At 43.5% G+C, this 13,517-nt stretch overlaps 1 protein-coding gene across 2 annotated transcripts; it reads right to left on the bottom strand.

Annotated features, from left to right (window-relative positions):
- Window positions 1-2,587: 2,587 nt before the first annotated feature.
- On the bottom strand, window positions 2,588-13,142 carry ADIPOQ (adiponectin, C1Q and collagen domain containing). Of its 2 annotated transcripts, none has more exons than XM_014843352.3 (3): window positions 12,988-13,142; window positions 5,751-5,957; window positions 2,588-4,880 (listed from the first exon to the last, which is right to left on the bottom strand). In XM_014843352.3, the coding sequence occupies exons 2-3, from the start codon at window positions 5,947-5,949 to the stop codon at window positions 4,360-4,362; spliced, it is 720 nt and encodes a 239-aa protein (XP_014698838.2). In that variant the 5' UTR covers window positions 5,950-5,957; window positions 12,988-13,142; the 3' UTR covers window positions 2,588-4,359. The 2 variants fall into 2 exon arrangements, with proteins under 2 accessions (XP_014698838.2, XP_070365360.1); XM_070509259.1 differs by having other exon boundaries at window positions 12,732-12,996.
- Window positions 13,143-13,517: the final 375 nt, after the last annotated feature.

A 13,517-nucleotide genomic window follows, 5' to 3' on the forward strand; every position in this document is an offset into this window, starting at 1 on the left:
AATGGGATTAGTGCCCTTATAAGAAGAGACACAGAGAGATAAACTCACTCTCTCCACCACATGAGTGACAGCCATCTGCAAATCAGGAAGAGGGCCCTCCCCAGAAGTCAACCGTGCTGGCACCCTCATCTCAGACATGCCAACCTCCAGAACAGTGAGAAATAAACTCCTATTGTTTTAGTCACCCAGTTTCTGGTATTCCATTATAGCAGTGGTCCCTGGCTGGCTGAGAAATATCTGTATGGTGGAACGCTGTGCATCCATATAAAAATCACATTTACAAACTGTATTCCATGACATAGAAAAATATTCAATTTACTTAACAAGGCAGGGCAAACGCTGAATGTTCAGTGTGATTCCAATTTTTTAACAACTGTATTATGTAATCCAAATTTCCTCTTCCTCCTGTCCCTTTTAAATGGTCTGTTTCCTCCAGGAGAAATACAGGAAAAGCAAACATTGTGTCTTAGGTGACTCCACTTGGCCCTCTTGTGAGTGGAGTGGCTTTGCAGCTTCTCTCAGCTTTGCCACAGGCCTCCTGTTCCCTGTCAGACACTTCTGAACACAAGCCACACAGCTTACTGTTTCCTCTCCACAAACACTGGAGGTTGATTTAGGGCAAGCCTCACCTTATTTGACTGCCCTGTCCCTTTCTTGTCCCCTACACCACAACAAAAGACTGTACTAAGTGGCTCAAGAAATTTAAGGAAATTAAAACATTGCAGGAAGAGCAAACCTTAAGAAATGCTTGAAACGAGGCTTTTGGTAAAGTCCAAAAGAAAGCTCTTAAGAAGTTAAGCCCAGCACAGGCATCACCTTGTAGAAATAATCCCATTCTTAACCTGACTCCCTGAGGTTCTTCATTCAAACACCTCTTTTTCTGCTGTGAAAATTACACATTTCGGAAAACGCCACTCCCTAAGCAGATTCATCTCACTAAGATCCATTTACTGGAAATTAGGTAGGAGAGCAAAGTCATGGAACCTCGCGTTCTCAAACTGTGAAGCGGTATAGAAGGCAACCAAATAATTAGTGTGCTAGTGAAGGGTGCTTTTACACTCACAGGAGCCACCACTGCTGAGGAGTGACCCCTGACTTAGTCAGCAAGCTCTCCTTGAGTGCTGCCAAAATTTCTAGAATGCAACGTACGCCACAAATCCAAAAGTGTTGAGAACCCAAACAAAGGTTGGGGTTTTTTTTTTTTTTTTTCATTTTTAATGTGCATTTCTTTTATTATTGGAGATGCTGACCTTCTACTCCTAGGCATGGGGATTAGGCTAAAAAGAATCAGCTATCTCTTTGTCACACGTGGTTAGACTTGTTGAAAACAAAGTCCACAGTTCCTTCAGTTTTTGAGCAAGTGAACCAAGGAAGAGTCAGCCTAACCCTAGAAAAGACTATCCTTGTACCATAGCGAAAGCTAACATTCGTTCCTCTAACACACTGGGCTTTTTTAAATTGAGATATAATTGACATTTGACACTATATTAGCTTCAGATGTACAACATAATGATTCGATATATGTATATATTGCATAGGTTGTTTACATGTAAAATATCCACTAAACTAAATTACTTTACCTTCAAACTATATTCTAAAGCATTCTGACAATTTTGGTTTAAATTATAGTTTGAGGGTTATTTGTGATACCCTACCCTGTCCCCCAATACTGTAGCTTAAGAAATCACTATCAACTTATATATGTATATATGTATATACACAAAAGAACTGGTAGAACAAAATGTTTACTGTAATAGTCTCTTGGAAGCAGAATTATGATTGAATTTTATTTTTCCTTGAAACTGTCCTGTACTTTCCAATTTTTTGTGATGAAAATGCATTATCTTTGTAATCAGAAAAAAATCAAAAAATATTGTTAAATGGTTCTTCCACTGATAAATGACCAGAAACTTACATAAAAGCAAGTGCCTTTATACTTCATTAACAACACAATACTAAGTGTATGATGATACCATTACTAACTTTCTAAAGTCTTCTTATTCATAGTACTGAAGGCAAAAAGAACGAAAGATTTATAAGCTGGAACTGTAACTGATGAAATATCATTAAAACTCTGGGGTTGCATTTCCAACCATGACAGATTAATGGAGTCTGGAATTATCCTCCCACCATAAGCAACTAGAAAACTGGAGGAAATAGACGAAAAATAAATTTCAGATATTGGACAACAGGTAGTGCAGGACTATGATCCGTAAGAGAAGGGAAACAAATGAAGTGAGCCCTACAATTACCCAGGTTACAGTCTTTTTGATATCATGAGGGAGAGCCTAGAACTAGACAGTATAGAGCCTGAAAGGGACGCCTACCCCACTGAATGCAGAGTGGAAACACAGACAGAAAAGGGTCTTGGATGATATCGCTTGAGCCACTAGTTCAAGCCTTACCTGAAGACAGAACAGCTCTGATATTTCCCATTATGCAAGGAAATACCTTTTTTTCCTTAGGTTAGTTTGAGTTGGATTTTCTGTCGTTTACAACGTAGAATCTTGCCTAACACAAGGTTTATCGCTTTGTTCCTCTCTAACCCCCATGTCTTTCTCCAAAAATGAAAACAAAAGGCACGTGATGCAAGTGCTTCTGCTTTTAATGCTGGACAGTATCTTTACTTGAAAATAATGATAGGTAAGCATTTTAAGAGACAAAGCTCTATATGTAGAAATAATAGTTAATGAACAGCAGTACACGTATAAAAGGGAATCATTCAGAATTTAAAACCGTAAGCAAAAAATAGGTTTTCCACTTCTATATTTATCCAGAATCCTATTAATTCTGCTTTTGCTAAAATCTTTGAAGAGTGTTACTCAAGCTATTCTCTCCTGAGAAGCTGTTTATTACTATCAACGATCTGTAATTTTTTTGAAGAATATTTGACAGTAAAAAATTGCGTATATTTAAGATGTAGAATTTGAAGATACATACACATTGTAAAATAATCACCACAAACAAGCTAATTAACATATCCATCACTTCAGATTGTTATCATTTTCTTTTCTTCTTTCTTTTTGTGGAATTGTTAAAGAACAAGAATAGACTCAGAAGGCCCGTCTTCCCAGATCCAGCTGGTACTCAAGGAAAGAATGGTTTCCGAACTCCTTTGTGGGTTTTTCATCACAGACTCAAGCTACCTCCTTGAGGGAAAATTCTTTAAGTGTTCTGGAAGGCATGATCATCCCTAACCCCAGTGGAAAAGATTCAACTGTTCAGTGGAGCAAAGATTGGATGCTCACAATCAGGGAGTTCCTAAAATAAAAATGTTTTTTGTAGATAAGGATTAGTTACATGGAGAGACTGAAATGGAGTCAATTCTGGGTAGATGTGAGATTCAAGAGACTGGTCTTCGTGAGGCATTTGTCGTAAACCTGCCGGGAGACTCAGAGGGAAAGGAAACACAGTCCTCCCCAGGCAGTTGTCCCTGGCCTGGTGGGAGGCTGTCTCCCATACCCAGGATTCTCCTCCAGGGTCACATGCGGAGGGTCACAGGGGAACAGTGTGCGAGGAAGGTTTGCAGGAAAGAGCTGTCTCATCAGAGAAGCTTCTCGACCAGGTGGCCTTGAGGAACAGGGAGGATTTCAGCACTTGGAGATGGAGTTGGCTTTCTGGGCCAGAGGGAAGAGTATAAGGAAAGACACGGAGAAGAGGAGTACAGAATAGCGCAGGGGCCACTGATTCATCCCTCTGGGATGAGACCTAGTCATAGAACCACCTTCTCTGAGGGAGCTCTGCTGGGGGAAAGGCTTAACGTACGATGAAGGCAAATTCAAAGGTGAGCCAGGTGAGCTAGGTGGGAGACCCCTACCAACATCCCCAAAGAGGCCGTATATTCTGTAAAAAGGACCCAGGCTAGTGGAAAAGGGCCACAGCCCTGGGTTTGATTTCTAGCTCCGCCAGTGAATACCTATGTGACCTTAGGTATTCACTTAACTGTCTCAGCCTCAGGACCCAAAGTATAAAAAGAGAAGAATAATATCTTTCCTGTGTACCTCACAGGACTGGCATGAACATCAGGAGAAACAGGGGGCACAGAATAGCATTGTCGAAGACTTTCTTGTAGTTTATCTTGTCATGTATCTGAAACTCCCCAGTAAATGTTACCATCCTCTCATTGCCAATACATCCAGACTCTTGAGGCCAGGGAATATGTCTTCTTCAGGACTGGGAACACAATATATGATTTTTTTAAAGGTACTTGGTAAATGAATGAATGAGTAAATGAGTGACTAATGTTCAGAGCCCTCCAACTAGATAATAAAATCATTCTCCTAACTACAATGGAAACCTGTGGACTGTTCTTTGACTTTTGGGCTGTTTGGCCTGGTGGAGGCTCTGAGTTAGTGGTAATCAGTTGGTGTCGTGGTAGAGAAGGAAGCCTGTGAAGGTGGAGTCATTGACATTATCAGCATAGAGCCCATTATGATCTCCATCCCCATACACCTGGAGCCAGACTTGGTCGCCCTTCTCCAGATAGAGGAGAACAGAGCCTGAGGCCTGGTCCAAGTTCTTGTCCTGGTACTGGTCATAGGTGAAGAGCACAGCCTTGTCCTTCTTGTAGAGGCTGACCTTCACATCCTTCAAGTAGACTGTGATGTGGTAGGAGAAGTAGTACAGCCCAGGAATGTTGCAGTGGAATTTGCCCGTGCTGCCATCATAGTGGTTTTGCTGATTGTAGAAGATCTTGGTAAAACGAATGGGAACATTGGGGACGGTGACTCGGGTCTCCAATCCTACACTGAATGCTGAGCGGTATACATAGGAACTTTCTCCAGCTTCTCCTTTCCTGCCTGGGATTCCCGGAAAGCCTCTGGGACCTTCAACTCCAGGCACTCCAGTTTCACCAGCATCACCCTTAGGCCCAACAAGACCTAGAGAAGGAGCAGACTTCAGTGACTACAAGGGACAGAACTCCTGCCTAGGTTAGGTCCAGCCTAAAACACTGTCCCTATGGAGCCTTCTCACAACCTGTTTGACTTACAGAGCAAGGAACCAATGGGAGCTCCCAAAGGGGAGAGTTTCACGTCCTCTTTCCACATCCCCCCAGCAGAATCCCATCAATTCATTGCTAACCTTCTCTCCTATAAGTCTCCATCATAGACCCTCCATGCCCCCAACCCTTTATGTGCTGGCTCAACCAACCGTACTTTTGCTCTTCTGTTCCCTCTGCCCTGCCTCCTCTTTGAAGCCTTCATTTTTAATCCAGGCCTGCATTGAGGGCATTTTCTCTCTGTTCTATACCTTGGACATTTGTCCACGTTGGACTTGGCATATTTGGAGTGAACTTCCTTGTAGTAACCTCTAACAGAGCCTTGTGCATTAGATTTGTCTTCGTGAGTAGACCAAGAGTTCTCCAAGAGAAGGACTGTGAGCTGCAGGAGGTGTTCATGGTGTGGTTGAATGCCACTGAATGGAATGGGAATTAAGTGGAAATGAGGAGAAATAAGAATATAAACAGATTGGGAATAGGGATGGATGGAAGTGGGGGTGGGAAAGGAGATGGGGAGGGTGATGTAGATAGAGCAGAGTCAATGGCACTGGTTTTACAGATAACATCTATTCTCAGCACCAGAAAGCCAACCCAGAATTCACTTCAGGTTGCTCGTAAGTCACATAAAAAAGCTTTGCTTCTTCCCCATAACTAGGTCTGAGTCGATAACTAATGCCCTAGTCCAATTCTAGAAGCCCTCCTATACCCAGGAGACGTCTGTGATGGAGGAAGCCAAAAACCTTGTTCTTACCTGGATCTCCTTTCTCACCCTTCTCGCCAGGGGTGCCATCTCTGCCATCACGGCCTGGGGTCCCATTGTGGCCAGGATGCCCTGGGATGCCTGCCATCCAACCTGCACAGCCCCCCTTGGGCAGAGTCTCTTCAGTCGTGGTAACCTCACCCGGACTCGGCAGGACTAGTAGCAATAGAACAGCTTGGAGCAACAGCATCCTGAGTCCTGGAATCCAAATCTGCACTGTCAGCCATGAGAGCAGACCCCAAACAGCACACCCAACCCAAACACACACATACATATACATACATACACATACATGCACACACATGTACACACAAGCACACACACACATAGTCTTTCCTTGAGCTAGTCAGACAACCAGAGACACATTGTCCCATGAGAATATCCACTGACCCTTTGCCTGGGCCACCCTTACTTACACCTTCTCACCTGCCTGATCCTTACTCAGCCTTTAGGACACAGTTGGGACGTCAGCTCTTTCAGGAACTCCTCCTGGTCCTCCCTCCCCAACCTGGGTTGGTTGTCCCACCTCTGTGTCACCCAGGGCCCTCACCATTGCTCTTCTTGCAGTGTACTGGGATGCCTGATTGGCTTGCCTCCTTCCTCCATTAAACTACAAGCACTGGGGGCAAAGCCTAACACCCTCCCAGTAGAGAGTAGGGATTAAATAAGTATTTATAATGAAAAAAAGAAAGAGCAAGAGAGCCAGAGAGAGGAGGGTAGGAAGAGGGAAGAAAAGGAGAAAGGAAGAGGGAAAGAAGCAGGGAGGGTAGAGTACATTTGAAATATGTATTCACAAAGCTCAAGTGGCATAGGTGGCCAAGAGACTCCCTGTCTCAGACTGCTTCTCTAGGTCCCCCTCCCAGAAGGCAGTCCTTTACGTGCATAGGGACTCTTGTCCCCTCCCAGCATCTACCTCTGATATTAGAGTGATCTTATCCTGCCACGCCTGATTGCCAGACTCTTAGTCTCCCAATCCCTGTCTTGCCAGGGAATTGAGAGAAAGCACCACAGAGGGGGAAATATGTCCTAGGATCCTGGACCACAGGCATCACTAAGACCCTCTGTGGAGTTCGAAAGTTGGTTAATCCCAAGCACCTGATTCTAAACAAAACACAGTCCATGTGTACTTTTTTACCCTAAACTCACTATTTTTCATCAGCTTGCTTGTCTCATAGATTACACAAAGTCTCCAAAATTGAGTTTGGCTTCAGGAAATAGCCTCTTTGTAAGGAATGCAGGCAAGATCTTAATTAGCAATCTTACCCCAAAGATGTACATGGTGTCTGGAATCCCACCCTAATCCCATCCATTACCTGGGGCTCTATAATGCCCTCTCCATGTGACACAATCAACTCATCTTTCGTATACACATATATACACATGCACAAATACATGCTCATGTGTTCATTAAAATAGTAATATAAACACTTTGGAAACTACAAAAAACAAAACAATCCCCAATCCTAAGAATTTCTCTATTTGTTTTTAAACATAGTGGAAAACACACTTTACATAGAAATTTTATTCCCCTATCTTTTCCTGGTCATTTTCTAGTTTTTATAATCATCATTTTAAATGTGTGTGTGCTAGTCCATCACATGGATTTAACCAAAATACGCTTCAGCACTTCCATTTTGTTGAACTTTTAGCTTACTTCCACTTTAAGATATTGTTTTAAAATCTATAACAAATATCCTTAGCATATAGTTTATCCCCAAATTCTTGTTCTGTTATGACATAGTCCCACAAGTAAAATTACTGGACAAGAAGTATGGACATTTTTAAGGCTCTTGATGCATATTCCCAAATTGCAGTTTGTTCTACTGTCCCCCAGCAGTGTGTGAGTGTGCACATCACTACCTAACTACTTTATCAACTTCGGATATTATCATTAAACACCATTTTTGTTGTTGTTAGTTTAGCAAACTAAAGAAATGGCACTTCCCTACTGTGATCATTAATGAGTCATACATTTTATTAAAGGTCTATTTCCTAATTTAATTTCCTATCCTAATTTAATGTCCCCATTCAAGATACCTCTCTTAGTTGTTTTTGTCACTTAATTTATTAGGGACACAATGATTTGTGTGAGCTCTTTATACAAACACTTTGTCACATAGGCTGTGACTATTTTCTCTAGAGTGCAGATTATTTTGTTTCATTTATCCTGATTTTTAGGTGACAGAAGTTTTAGTTTTTATGTAGTCAACTCTTGATATTTTTCTCTGCTTCTAAGTGTTAAACAGTCCTTATTCATGCGAGGGTTTGGTTAAAATTCTATTTTATTTTCCTTTGTTGTTTGATATATTTTAAATTTCACTCCTTAATCCATCTCTGATATTTTGTTTTGGTGTAAATTGTGATCTAAAATACTCAATTTCTCCCTATTTGTAAACTAGCTGTTTAAAGATACCTTATTAAATTAATCTTTTCCCTCTCTATTGATCTGATGCATCATTTATCAACTATCAAGTTCTAACAGGATCTTACAAGTAAAGTGAGAATAGAGAATGAGACTGTCAGGCAGAGAGGAGGGGAGACAGAGAGACTGAGGCGACACAGCAGCAGAGACAGGAGCTGATGGAGGCGGATGCTGCCCCTTGGTGGTCATGAGTCTCTAGCTAAGGCTCACTCTTACCATCTACAGGTACCTTTGTTGCCCTCTACTGGATTTGGAGAGCTTGGAAGGGCGTTCCCAATAGCTGCTGGAAATAGAAGTCATAGCTTAGTCTTGGCTTGTCCCAAGATAAGAAAAAAGAGGCGAGTTAGATGAGAAGCCAAGGAGGAGAGACCAGCCAAGCACTTTTTGTATGTAGGAAGAATACTTGTTCTGAAACTTTTAAGATTTCATGTCTTTAAACTTTCCCCATATTTGTCACCTCTATCCTAGCTCCTTAAGGGGTTAGCAATCAAATTCCTGAGAAGACCTCTGAGAGGCTCTGTGCTTGCTTTCTCCAGAAATGGTGAGGGCAGAATCTATGAGGCTGTGTTCTTTTCCACGGAGGACAGGAGGAGAGAATACAGAAAATGAGGTGGAGGCATCTACAGAAGGCCCCAAAGATAAAGGGTAATTGGGGGCATACTCCAAACCACTGGAGGGAGTGAAAAGTCAGAAGGTCTCTAGAATTCTCTGTTCCTCCTCCTCTTTTAAAAATTAAGATTCTGGAGGCCAGCCTGGTTGCATAGTGGTAAAGTTTGCAGGCTCCGCTTCAGCGGTTGGGGGTTCGCCAGTTTGGATCCTGGGCACAGACCTACACACTGCTCATCAAGCCATGCTGCAGCAGCATCCCACATAGAAGAACTAGAAGGACTTACAAGCAGGATATACAACTATGTACAGTGGCTTTGGGGAGGAAAAAAAAGAGAGAAAGATTGGCAACAGATGTTAGCTCAGGACCAAGCCTCCTCACCAAAAAAGGCATACCTTAAAAAAAAAAAATCAAGATTCTACTCTCCCAGCCCAAGGGAAGGCATTCTGTCCTCAACACTTCCATGTGGTGGACAGATTTCTCCACTAACAGGGACAACCAGTCTGGGTTCCATGACAGTGGCATGGGGTGGAGGTACTAAAAGGAGGAGTGAGGGGAGATGGGTACATGATTCTAGGAAGTTTCCGATGCTAAGAACAGATTCCAATTGAAGAAGAAGGTTGCCTTCTAACGTGGCTCTGGATAAGAAAATCAGCAATTGATAACAATTGAAGGTCAGTACAGAGGTGCCCAATTTTCAAAAAATGTATTCCAAAATGATTTGTGCTCTTTATTTAGGTATAGCAGTCATTACACTTTGATTTCGGAAAACTGCTATTTCTATAGGGGAAAACTTTATTAAATGAGATTGTAATCTCAGACTATAATCTAAGACTCAGTTGTGCCTGTAAAGAAAGCTTTTACGAGGATCATGAAGGTAAATCCCAAGTTCTACTTACAATGCTTTGTCTGTGTAGAATGTCATTTGTAAAGTCCTTACCTCTTGATATCTCATTTAATTCTCACAATCATTTTGAGAGACAGTATGAGGGACAAAAGGAAACACATGCTCGGTGATCTCAGTGCTTAGTGAAAATAATTTGTTCTTACCTGTTACACGTTTCAGTCATCCGTTTGTTGGAGGATAAGTGGCATAATCCACATAAAGCACTTAGAACAGTGCCTGGCACATGTCAGTGCTCAATCAAGGTGAACTATGACTGTACCCATTTTAGAGATGAGGAAAGCGGGTTTCAGGAAGGTTACGTGATTTGTCCAAGATCCCAGAGGTAGAAGTAGAGGAGCTGGAAACCCAACTCTGGTTTTCCAAAGCCAACAATGGACTCTTCGGCATAGCCAGAGGGGAAAAGCACCAGGGTCACACATCTGCCTTTTAATATTCACTCCATAGGATGGGGGACAGAATACTGTGAAAAGCTCTCCAGATTATGATGCAAGTGACCTGGTTTCTAGTCTAGGCTCCACCATTAACTCACTGGGTGACTTACCTGCCCCCACCGCATCTCCCAGAACTCATGCTCTTTGTCTGCAAATATGATTATTAATGACAGTAATCCTTACCTAGCCTATTTCACAATATTATTGTGAGAACTAATTGACTAAAAGTATGAAGAAGTGTTTTGTAAACTTATAAAGTATTCCAAATATAGGTGAAGAGAAGGGAAGCAAACAAATGTTTATGGACTACCTGCTAAGGACCACCCCTGTACCTCCACCACCCCTTTAATCTCACTTCACCTCTACAATTCCAGGAGGCAGGACTCAGTTCCCACAAGAGAAATCCGAGGACCGGAGAGGCTTAGTAACTTCTGGCCAAGGATGACAAGGAAAAGAGTGCAGAGGCGCCTTTTGAAGTCCAAGCCTGAGTTCTTTTCCACTGCACTGGCTTTCATGGTGCTCACTTTTAAAATTATACCAGGGAGTGAGTATAATGTTCTCTGCATCCTAAAGGGCCAGAGGATCTCTCATTTCACACGTGAAAATGTATGAGGAATTCCATTTTGGCCTGCTGAAATTTCAGTAACAACAGCAAAACCTTGTGAAATTCAAGGAGGGAGTCGCCTTTGGGACTGGCTGCAGACAGCAGAATGGGGGAAAGAGGTCACTAAACCCAGTGCCAATCTTTCCAGCAGGAAAGGGCATGAAAGGACAGTTCATAAAGTCCCTGAGGGACAAAAGGGACTCCCAAAATCATCTCCCCCCTGCTCTGCTTTCGCAAATGGAAGGCTGTGAGGAAGGACAGGGACGCATTTATTAGGTCCTCAGAGAAGACAGCACCCACAGTGGGAGTTTTACACATTATTTATTTTAATCTTTACAAGAACTCCATGAAGCAAGGAAAATGACCCCAACTTTAGAGATGGGAAAACTGAGAGATTAAGGCAATGATCCCTGAGAGATTGCCATCCTGACTTCCAAACCAGTGAGCTTTCCAACACGTTACACCGGCTTTAAAAAGGTTTGTCCGGCTCAGCTTCTTAATCTGCTAAATGAGATCGTGTCAGATCAGGGACATGAAAACACTTTGAAATTGGCAAGAGTGCTTTGTAGTATAAATTGCATAAGGCACTTCCAGATCTTATTTCATCCAATCCTCCCCATAGCCCTGCTTTTGACTCCACTCTATAGAAGAATCTGAGACTCGAAGACACCAAGATGCTGGCTTAAAATCATGCAACTGTGGGGTTGAATTATACTAAATTGCTGTTTTTAAAGGTCAGAATGGTAGAATATCAGCAATGCCACATGGTGCAACCTAATAATAAATGGCAGAACCAGGAATCAACTCAGCTCTGTCCGGTTCCCAGGAGGATTACCTGGGAGACAGTATTTCACTCAGCCCTGGGAGAGCTGTCAGCATTCCCAAGCCCAACACACACACACACACACACACACATGCGTATTCTCAAGGAACTAGTAAAGCAGAGCATCCCTCCACCACATTTTTAGGATCAGTCTCTCTTCACATGAAGGAATTCCTGATTGAAAGCTTCTACTCCAAAGCTTCTACCTCCTGACCTCAGCCAAGTGTCTCCTGGCTTGAAAAGGAGTAAGGGAAAAATTTGTCCCTGCAGCCACTTTAGAAAGAACACAGAGCAATGCCTGTGTCTCTTCTCAGACTTAAGGGAGGGAGGAAACAAGGCCGCCAGTTAGGTACAGGGCTCCCTTTCCACTGCACTGCGTCAAGAACAAAGCTGATGCTCTTAACGCTCCTTTGGGCATATCCCACCAGTATAAAGCGCTCCTCAACCTTGTCAGGAGGAGCTGGTCTTTCTCATAATGGAGGAAGGCACCAGGAATGAGGCAGCTGCATCCCTTGTGAGGCTTGATCTGAAAACCAGGACGTCTCCCAACCAGAGACCCACATCCTCTGGCACATGAGTGCTGGCCTGGTCTCTAAAATCCTTCCCACTCCGACCTTCTGCATCTACAGCTAAAAACAACCAGGATGCTTCAAATGCTGGGCTCACTGGGGTAAGCAGGATTGGGCTTGGCAAAGGCCAGGTAGATCTGGTTGTTTCTGTCAGAAAATGTCTTCTAAAAATAGGATTTTTCACAAGTTCCAGTAGATGCCAGGCCCCTTGCTCACTTTATCTCATTTGAACCTCTCATCACCCTGTGAGATACCCCGCATCTGTGTAGATAACCCCATACCTACAGACACCCCCAGATCTATAGACAACCACCACATCTCACTCATCTTTGTATCTCATAAACCCGACCCAGTGTCTGGCACGTGGAATCTGCTCAACAAATTTTTGCTGAGTGGAATCAAGCAGCAGAGCTGGCTTCCTAACCCAGTCTGAGATCAGAGCTCAGGTTTTTCTCAAGCTGCCTCTTCACCTGCTTCTTTCTTTGTCTCCATGGTCAAGCTAAGAAGTGATTGATCCCTTTCTCCTCTTATCTAATTGGACTCTATCACTGCACCTTCCCTCCCATCTCACTGACCCCAATCTTTTTTCTGGGTCAGCATCCTGCTTACCCAGGCAACATTCGGGATGGTCCCAGGCAGTCTGACCAGAGGAACAGCCCTTTCTCCTGGAGCTGTGGGAGAATCGAGGAAGAAGCCCAAGGCCTATCTGCCTCCACCAGTGCTGCCCTGGCCAGGGTTTTGCCTGGGTAGAGCATCCATCCCCACCCTGCTATAACAAGAAAGCCTGGGCACACCCCAGCCAGAGGTTCCACTGCAGGACAGCCACCCCCAGCCCAGCCTGGAACTTTAATCAAATTGCTCTTACCCCCAGTGTAGAATCAGACCACACGCTGCAGTCAGGATGGAAGTGAGGAGGAGATGGTCCAGCCTCAGCAGCCTGGTACTCATGGAGGCAGGCAGTCCCCACCTCACCATTGTCCCTTCCCATTGGCCAATTCATGAGGGCCAGAGACCAATGGGTGGGCACTTGCCCCTGGCAGCTGCCTCAGGTCTCCACCCCAGGGAACCTGGTGCAACTCAGCTTGGACTTGGGAGGCCAAGTGGAGCTTCAGTCACAACACTTGTATTCCCAGACCTTGGCCCTTATTTTTGCCTCCTAACAGCAACAGAAGTTGGGGCAAGGGTCAAGACCAGAAGCAGGAAAACAAGATATTTCTACATGTGAGGGAGAAACTTCCTCACGTAAAATAAACTGCCCAGTGAGCCAGGAGACCTCTCTCTCCCCTATAGATTTGCTGTAATAATTCAGGGGCACCAATTACCACCATTGCACTCCTGTTCATTACGCATGATTAAGTGTGAGATTGTGTGGTTCAGACATTGAGCACTTCAGAA

This window comes from Equus asinus, chromosome 5 (genome assembly GCF_041296235.1).
Source record: "Equus asinus isolate D_3611 breed Donkey chromosome 5, EquAss-T2T_v2, whole genome shotgun sequence".
Taxonomy (NCBI): domain Eukaryota; kingdom Metazoa; phylum Chordata; class Mammalia; order Perissodactyla; family Equidae; genus Equus; species Equus asinus.

Bases quoted from the DNA above. Each gene is read 5' to 3' on its own strand.
- ADIPOQ (XM_014843352.3), bottom strand. From the start codon at position 5,949: ATGCTGTTGCTCCAAGCTGTTCTATTGCTACTAGTCCTGCCGAGTCCG. The intron at 4,881-5,750 runs GTAAGAACAAGG...CTCCTTCTCTAG, and splicing joins GGGTGAGAAAGGAGATCCAG to GTCTTGTTGGGCCTAAGGGT.